The sequence below is a fragment of the Physella acuta genome, unplaced genomic scaffold, assembly GCF_028476545.2.
Source record: "Physella acuta isolate Inbredline_101_S28 unplaced genomic scaffold, ASM2847654v3 ptg000450l, whole genome shotgun sequence".
NCBI classification, from domain to species: domain Eukaryota; kingdom Metazoa; phylum Mollusca; class Gastropoda; family Physidae; genus Physella; species Physella acuta.
In genome coordinates, this window is record NW_026731969.1 from 113486 (window position 1) to 123141 (window position 9656).

General features: G+C 37.0%; 1 protein-coding gene across 1 annotated transcript; it reads right to left on the bottom strand.

Moving 5' to 3' along the window:
- Positions 1-3913: 3913 nt before the first annotated feature.
- Positions 3914-7494, bottom strand: LOC131943245 (serine/threonine-protein phosphatase 6 regulatory ankyrin repeat subunit B-like). The gene is made up of 3 exons (XM_059303263.1): positions 7091-7494; positions 5130-6922; positions 3914-4239 (listed from the first exon to the last, which is right to left on the bottom strand). Exons 1-3 carry the CDS (start codon positions 7492-7494, stop codon positions 3914-3916), a joined length of 2523 nt encoding a protein of 840 aa, XP_059159246.1.
- Positions 7495-9656: the final 2162 nt, after the last annotated feature.

Genomic DNA, 9656 nt, shown 5'->3' on the forward strand with positions numbered 1-9656 from the left:
CACTTACTGGCGACAAAACCCCTAGAGATTGTGGCTATGGACTTTACGTCGTTGGAGCAATCATCGGATGGGACAGAATATGTGTTGGTGATAACTGACGTATTCACCAAATGGACTGTCGCGGTGCCCACACGAGATCAGACGGCCAAAACAGTAGCAAAGGTCTTAATAGAACACTGGTTCACCAAATATGGCATACCAATACAATTACACTCTGACCAAGGAAGGGCCTTTGAGTCAGAAGTAATTAACCAACGATGCAGCCACTACGGGATCAACAAATCTAGAACAACCACATATAATCCTAAAGGAAACGGACAGTGCGAGCGGTTCAACCGCAGCATGCATGATTTGCTGCGTACTCTAGAACCTGAACAGAAAAAACGTTGGCCTGATTTTCTCCCAGAGTTGGTATATCTATACAACTGCACCCCCCATGCCACAACCGGCCTTTCGCCACACATGTTACTGTTCGGACGGGAGGCTCGACTCCCTCTTGACTTGTTCCTAGGAAAAAAGGAAAGTATGACTGGCTCATACACCGCACTGGAATATGTGAATGAACATATGAGACGAATAAGAGAAATGTACAGGGTGGTACAAGGAAGACTAGAACATGAAGCACGGCGAAGAGAACCGCCGGTACAGACAAAAGACCCGCCACTCCAACTAAACGACAAAGTATTACTGCGTAGCCACCCATTAGGCAGAAACAAAATCCACGACTTCTGGGGACAGGAGGTATGGCAAGTCGTGGAGATGCCTAAAGTAGCCGGTGGCCCCTTTAAGATAAGACCCACCAATCACACCAAACCGGATCGGTGGGCGAATATTACTCAATTAAAGAAATATTGGCATAGTCAAGAAGAGCATTTACACACGAAGAAACCTAAGACAATTAGGGAACCAGAAACTACAACGGAAATTCACATACCCATCCCGGAACCATGTCACCATCAACAGCACAGCAGCGATACACAAGTGGAGGATAACTGCAACAATGAGGATCCCGGTCCTCCCAGAAGCAGAGAGACAGTAGAACATCAGATAAGTGGTCCGCGGAGAAGTTTGAGGAACAGAAAGAATACGAAATTTTTCGTCAGCAACCATCAATTCTTTCATGGTCGCGCTGAGATGAGAACAGACTGTTCAAAAGCTATAAAAGTGAACTGGTGATGACACCAAACAAAAAAAGGCGGGGGTGGATGTGAATTCTAGAACTGCTTTGTGTCTGAGGAATATGATGTAGACACATTTGATATGTGAAATAGGGATAACTGTCAATCTTATACGAATGTGACGACATTGACAGTGAGTGGAACAATAAATTTTTTTTACGGTGGTGCGTTTGACATTGAAGGACTGCACCTGCCAAGCGTTGTTTGTGGTTGAAAACACACATAAAAAGGCGGGGGTGGATGTAACTAGTGTAGTTACTAGGGACGATAACGTAATACAGTCTGTCAACTAAAGACTATTGTAAGAACGCATTTCAGTCTGACGCAACGGTATGGACTGATAACGAACACAAAGCCGCTGCGCAGTTCATAGTTCTGATGCAACGATTGGAAAGTATTGCGTATACGAGGGATATAAGGCTGCGTATTGGAGACGAGGCAGTATCAAGTTGGAGACTGAACGGTGTAGACGTATTGTGTTATGTGAGAATAGGAACGATGGACACGTGCATTCTGTTATGTGAGGACTAGTCAGGACAGTGGGGGTCAGTTGGTTCATTATATTCTTGTGGAACATTGATGCATTGTTATGTGGAGCATTTCTATTGATTCATGTAATAAAGAGATCAATGTAAACCTGCACTTCCGAGTATCTATATTGTGGTCGATGTTGTGTGCTGGTCAAAGATAGCACGAGTAAAGACACTCGGTAACATTTGGCACTACAAGTAAATAGACTCGGTAACATTGGGCGCTGTCGGCAGTGGAGGTAACATTGGGCGCTGTCGGCAGTGGTAACATATATATATATATATATATACATTTACATATATTTACTAGCGTCCCCGTCTCCGCGTGTTGCCGCTGGGTTAAAAGAAGTCCCAGGACAGCCCGGGGCAAATAGTACCCTGCCAGAGCGCAGGCACGCCTCATTGAGTTTCGTGAACGACTATAATACTACTTTTAATCCATTATTCTATCACAATCTTTAAAGCAAACGTATGTGACTGACTGATTTTAGTGAACGACTAAATGCCCATTTTATGCAAAGTCATCTGGTCTTGACTTACGTGCCAAATTACATATAAATTAGTGGTTTAGAAATGCTCGAAATTTTACTCGCCCGTTTCGATCTAAACAGGTGGACATGACTAGGAAGAAAGTAAAATAAAAGCTTTTAAAAATAACATTAAAGCTATTTATTGAAATTGAAACTGCAGCTTTTCTATTAAGTAGAACAAATTTCTTTGTTAAAAATGAAAATACTCTGTATTACATACAGTACCAGTTAGTACCATTTACTGATCATTGTATAAATTAATACAATTTACTATGCATTACATTAGTGTGTAATAATTACGTTTTATTCTATAAGTTTCTACTGTTCACTTAGAATTATAGAATTATCTAATATCTACTTATTATTTGGTCTCGTGTGCACATAACGAATAGTTTGATTATAGTTATTATACATGACACATTTTTTTCTAGACTAATCCATCATATTAAATGTTAGCACTTTTAAATGTTCCACCTAGTGTCTCTATTACTTTTTATCATGTTTGGACCGATGTCAGTTAGTTTTTTTTTAAAAAGATATAAATTGCTGAGTATATAAATAAACTATTCCCCTAAAATTAAAAAAAAAATGTGTTCATTTAGAACTTTCGTCAGTTAAAGTGCTTATTAATTATACAATAATGACATATTTCTTTATTATAGTAATGTAAATATAATATAAGGCTAATGTAAACTGATTAATGTGTTAAATGTTAGAGTTCTAGATTTAATATTAATGTTTTATTACATAAAATTGCATCAAACGTACTATGTATATCCATTTCAATTAACTGGCTTTCAACCTAACAAAAGAAGTACTTGAATGAAAACATAAAAATCGTACTAAAAATAAATGTAACATCTAAATGTTGGTTACTTGTTTTAAGATATTAAGTAGGCTTTTATTATATTTTAATTACATAATAAATTTTAAATGTACAAACATTGGTACTATTTGCAGTATATAACAAAATGTGTATTACAATAAAAAAATTTATAATAATTAAATTCCATACACTAGTCAAATTTGGGAAAATATGTACATTTGCTTCGTTGCTTTTTCAAAATGTAAGAAAAGCCATAGTCGTTTTTTTTTTTAAATTAGGTATTTCGCATAAAAATATGAATTTAAATTAAAAAATAATGCAAAATAAATATTTGAAACCGTATAACACATTTATTGAGCGATTATAATACAAACCGCATCATGCCAAAGTCGGGCGGACGCACCTTATTCAATTTAGTAAGCTACTAACGTACCCATAATCTATCGCATTGTTTGCCCGTGGCGCCAAATCGCACCCTGCCAGGGCGCCGCCCCTGTAAAATTGAAATTGTTTTTGTACAAACCAATCCTAGAGTATTTTCATTAACTGCCCAACGTTTCATGGGGATCGGATTAAAGGTGTAGTAATGCAAAAAGGACAAATCCGCAAACCCACAAACAAGCACAAAAAACACACATACTATAAAAAACACACATACTATACCTTCCTTTATATATATATATATATATATATATATATATAACATAGATATAAGGATATTTTGTAACAACTATGACATTTTTTAACATTGATTACAAGACCTGATTTAAATTTTATTTTATTGCCGAATTCAATGTTGACTTAAGAATTGGTGGTTCCTAAGATGAAAGATCTCCATGATCAAAATTTTCATCTTATTTCAAAAATCCTCCCAGTTCTCTCCCAGTCTATAAAAGAAAGATTTTTATCTTCAGAATCTTCGAATATTTTCAACAAAAATCCTATGGTAGCTTTTTCTTTCGACCGCTGCTTCCATCTGATAAGCAAACTGCTGATCGTTGTTGATACGACATTGCCGTTCGTTTGCTTTTCTTGTTCTAACTCGACGTTTGATAGACCCAGATTGTACATGACACCTTCCCAGTTCTTACCTAATACAGTGGATAGTTGGTTAGCTTCTAGTTCAGAAATTACCTTATTCACTATTTCATCAGGCAAGTCGTATTTCACAGAACCTACAGAGAAGAAAAAATACAATAACGTAATAATCCAGTCCTTTAAAAACTTAAAAGTGGTTAGTACAGGACCAATGTGTTGACTGAGAGTTATTGTGGTTTAAATGTTACTTTATGTACCTCTAACACACCAATTAAATAAAATATCGAAAAACATAAAACTACATTCAGTGTCGTAGCGAGGTCGGGTGTCACCCGGTGCACCACTTAATGGTGTCACCCACCAAAGGCGTAGCTACCCTTCCCGGGGACAAACTTTCAAATTTTCGATTTGCACCCCTCTCAAACTTTCGATTTGCACCCCCCCCCCCCTCAAGTTTTCGATTTGCACCCCCCCCCCCCCTCAAACTTTCGATTTGCAAACCCCCCTCAAGTTTTTCTCTACATATTTTGCTATTTTTGCCTTGGTGTCACCACCCTAGATTGTGTCACCCGGTGCGGTCCGCCCCCCCCCTCGCTACGCCTCTGACTACATTTTATTGAAGGACGCATTTAGTAGAGCTCTCAAAAATGTTTTGAAGTGCATCCACGATCACTGAATGCGATGGCAATATTATAAAGAGCAGCGTTGACTGAATTGTAGATATAAGGTGTAAGCCCTATGGTGACTTTTTTCGACCTAGTTGTATAAGGCTTTCGAACTATTGATTTAATGGAAGAAAATTTTAAAAAATTGAGACATAAAAATAATTAATAGACGTCTTTTATAAGATTAGAGTCTTATGAGCCTTCGTTGAACGAAGACATATTTTATTAATCGTAAAGTTTTTTTCTATTGATGAACATTTGCTTGAATATAAAATTGAAAATTTACTCACTGTATTAGCTATGTATCTATCTATGTTTGATCGGTTAGCTATTTCTATAAAGGGTATACAATAAGCACGTACCTGTTATATGTTTTATTTCCTTGCATTTGTCACATAGACGTTCATCTCTGTATTCTAGTAAGAGTCTGATCATTGGTTTATTTCCCATCGCATGTGCAATGCCTAAAGCACATTTTCCATGGCTTTTTGCTTTAAGTTCTCTTGTTGTTGTCCACAATAGAGGACTGCATGTTTGTGTTCTTTTCCTATATATTTTGGAAGGCTTAGTTGTGAGTAAAACCTCTACAATATCATCGTCTACATTGGAAACGGCTAAAGCAACAGAGTTCATTTCATTAACATATCCGAGGTTAATGTCAGCGCCATATTTCAGTAACATCTTTACAGTGTCAATATGTCTGTTTTCAACAGCTTTATTTAATGGATAATCAGTACGATTGCAAAGCGAAATAGTCGGATGATTGCTATGTGCATTAATTGGAGCCTCACATTTCAATAATAATTCAACAATTTCAGTTTGTCCATTAGTTGAAGCAATGCCTAAAGCTGTAGTACTATGTAACTTCTTTTTAAGTAGCAGTTTAGCTACGTCAATATGATTGTTATCAACAGCGTGATCTAAGGCGTTACGGTCTTCAACGTCTTTTGAATTTAGTTGTAATGAATCGTTATTAATTAAAACGATAACAATTTCTTTATGCCCATTAGACGCTGCATGCATTAACGCCGTCTTTCCTCTCTTATCCGGCAAATTTATTGTGGCCCTTTTCTCAAGCAGAATTTTAACTGTTTTTATATGTCCTTTAGAAGAAGCAAGCATTAAAGGTGTGCATTCCTCATCGTCTTTAGAGTTTATATTAATATTAACTATACTATTAAAAAGTAAATTGACAATATCCACATGTCCCTTAATAGAAGCTAACGATAAAACGTCCCTTCCTTTAATATCCTTAATATCCTGGAAATTAGTTTCAGTATATTGTTGCATTAAAACTTTTACGATATGAATACGCCCACGAAGCACAGCATGCATTAACGCGTTCTGACGATTTGTGTCAATTTTGTGTAGATCGGCTCCTCGTTCAAGTAAAATATTAAATGTTTCTAAATTTCCATTAGCTGCAGCCATCATTAATGAATTACGCTCGTTTTTATCTTTAGCATTTATTTCTGCATGGTTTTCAAGTAAAATATTTACCGTTATAGAATGGCCTCTACTAGCGGCAAGCATTAAAGCGTTCCCTCCATCTTTATGTTTTTTGTTAATGTCCACATTATTGTCTAGCCAGAGTTGGACGGTCGTATTATGGCCATTATTAGCAGCGTGTGATAGACAGGTCCATCCCTTGAAATCTTCACTGTAAATGTTTGCTTGACGCTCTATCAAGAGCTTTACAGTATCATTGTGACCTTTGGACGATGCATGCATTACAGGGGTCATGTTATTGTTATCTGTGCTGTTGACATCAGCGTTACATTGAAGTAATTCACTTACAGTTTTGTTGCGTCCGTGTGATGCAGCATGCATTAAAACATTCATTCCTTCATTATCTTTATATTTAATGTCAGCTTTCTTTTTTAGCAGCAGCTTAACTGTTTCTATATGTCCATTCGAAGCAGCGTGCATTAAACAACTGAGGCCTTTATAGTCTGTGCAGTTAACATCAGCTTCGATAGTTAATAAAACTTCTAAAGTCTCAATGTGCCCATTCGATGCAGCGTACATGATAGCATTAAAACCATCATTGTCTTCACAGGTAACGTCGATGTTTCTTTGGATTAGAAACTTAACTGTTTCGGTTTGTCCATTAGATACTGCCAGCATTATGCTGTTGCGTCTACTTAAATCCCGGCTGTTTAAATCAGCGTTATTATCAAGTAACAGACTCAATATCTCCTTCTGTCCATTCCAGGCAGCCAGTAAAAATGCGTTCTACCCATCTGTATTTACACAATTCAAATCCGCGTTATTTTCAAGTAATATTTTAACAACATTTTTGTGTCCGTATGAAGATGCATACATTAGAGCATTATATTTAGAACGATCCAAGCTATTAACTTTTGCTTTGTTGGTAATAAGCAGTTTGACAATTTTAGTATGTCCATTACAAGCAGCATGAATTAAAGCGTTACTGTGATGGTTATCCATTCTGTCAATTTCTATGTCATTTTGAATTAAAACCTCTGCTGTTTCAGTATGTCCGTTCATAGCACAAAGCATTAATGCATTGTTTCCTTCATTGTCTTCGGTCTGAATTTCGACATTACTTTCAATCCCATAAAAAGATGCTAACATTAGGGCGTTTCGTCCATGATCGTCTCTAATATTACAGTTCTCTGTTTTAGTTAGCAACAGTCTTACAGTGTCAGTCCGGCCATTACTTGCTGCATGCAGTAAAGAGCTCCATCTTTTTTTATCTTCCATGTTTATACTCGCATGATTTTCCAGCATTTTTTCCAGTTTTCGTTTTCCCTGAAGCGGAAGCGAACATTACAGCGCTGCGTCCGTCTCGGTCTTGCTTGTTAACGTTACGGTACTTTTTAAGTAACAATCTTACAATGTCCGTATGTCCATTTTCAGCAGCATACATTAATGCAGTTTTGCCTTTATTGTCTTGAGGGAGTCGGATAAACTTTTTATTTTTGACTCTACCAATAACGGTAGCGTTACATGTAATTGTAATAAGTAGCTGAACTGTTTTTTTATGTCCATTGGCAGCAGCAAAGATAAAAGCGTTTTGACCTTTGCTGTTTTTGCTATTGACTTTAGCTTTATTATTAAGTAGTAGCTTCACTATTTCGTTATATCCATTTGCAGCAGCGGCCATTATAGCGTTTTGATTATCGTTGTATACACTGTTTATATCAGCTCCTCTCTCAAGCAAAAGTTGTACGGTTTGTTTCTGTCCTTTAGATGCAGCGTGCATGATCGCGGTAAATCCCGTTTTGTCTCTGAGATTGATATCAGCATGATTGTTTAGAAGTATCTTAACCGTTTTTTTATGTCCATTCTCAGCAGCATGCATCAAACTGCTTTTTCCTTTGTGGTCAACGCTTTGAATATCAGCTCCGTGTTTTAAAAACATGTGTACAGTTTGTGTTTTTCCATTAGAAGAAGCAAGCATTAAACTGTTTAGTCCGTTGTTATTTATATCCTTTATCTGAACTTTACGGGAAAGAAAAATTCTCACAGTACTAGTGTGTCCATTTGAAGCGGCAGCCATAACAGCGTTAAAACCATTTTCATCTTTGCTGTTTACATTTGCATTATATTTTAACAATAACTTAACAATATCCGTATGTCCGTAATATGATGCTAAAATCAAAGCATTCTCTCCTAAATTGTTTGTTAAACAAAAGTTAACCCCACGCTGTAACAACAGCTTGACAACGTGTGTGTGCCCGCTAACCGTTGCTAACAACAAAGCGGTGAATCCTCTGTGATCTACATGATTTTTTTCAACATTTCTATTTAGCAGAAATTCAACGCAACGTAAGTGTCCATGGAAGGCGGCAAACATTAAAGGAGTTCGTCCATTTTTGTTTTCAATGTCAATATCAGCTCCACGTTCGATCAAACTTGCAATGTTCAATAATGAGCCATTTTGAGCCGCACTTATTAGGCTTGTGATATTGTTCATTGTGTGAAACTGGAAATACATTTTCAAGAACAAACTTTAATATAGAAATAGATGTAGACGAAGACATGGACATGGACATGGACATGGACATGGACATGGACGTGGACGTGGACGTGGACACGGACATGGGCATGGGCGTAGGCGTAGACGTGGACGTGGACGTGGACGTAGGCATAGGCATAGGCATAGGCATAGGCATAGGCATAGGCATAGGCATAGGCATAGGCATAGGCATAGGCATAGGCATAGGCATAGGCATAGGCATAGGCATAGGCATAGGCATAGGCATAGGCATAGGCATAGGCATATCTATATCTATATCTATATCTGTATCTGTATCTGTATCTGTATCTGTATCTGTATCTGTATCTGTATCTGTATCTGTATCTGTATCTGTATCTGTATCTGTATCTGTATCTGTATCTGTATCTGTATCTGTATCTGTATCTGTATCTGTATCTGTATCTGTATCTGTATCTGTATCTGTATCTGTATCTGTATCTGTATCTGTATCTGTATCTGTATCTGTATCTGTATCTGTATCTGTATCTGTATCTGTATCTGTATCTGTATCTGTATCTGTATCTGTATCTGTATCTGTATCTGTATCTGTATCTGTATCTGTATCTGTATCTGTATCTGTATCTGTATCTGTATCTGTATCTGTATCTGTATCTGTATCTGTATCTGTATCTGTATCTGTATCTGTATCTGTATCTGTATCTGTATCTGTATCTGTATCTGTATCTGTATCTGTATCTGTATCTGTATCTGTATCTGTATCTGTATCTGTATCTGTATCTGTATCTGTATCTGTATCTGTATCTGTATCTGTATCTGTATCTGTATCTGTATCTGTATCTGTATCTGTATCTGTATCTGTAGCTGTATCTGTATCTGTATCTGTATCTGTATCTGTATCTGTATCTGTATCTGTATCTGTATC

Bases quoted from the DNA above. Each gene is read 5' to 3' on its own strand.
- LOC131943245 (XM_059303263.1), bottom strand. From the start codon at position 7,494: ATGGAAGATAAAAAAAGATGGAGCTCTTTACTGCATGCAGCAAGTAAT. The intron at 6,923-7,090 runs GTATGCATCTTC...TGATTTAAACAG, and splicing joins TCTAAATATAATGCTCTAAT to CCGGGATTTAAGTAGACGCA. The intron at 4,240-5,129 runs GTACGTGCTTAT...TCTTCTCTGTAG, and splicing joins GGAAATAAAACATATAACAG to GTTCTGTGAAATACGACTTG.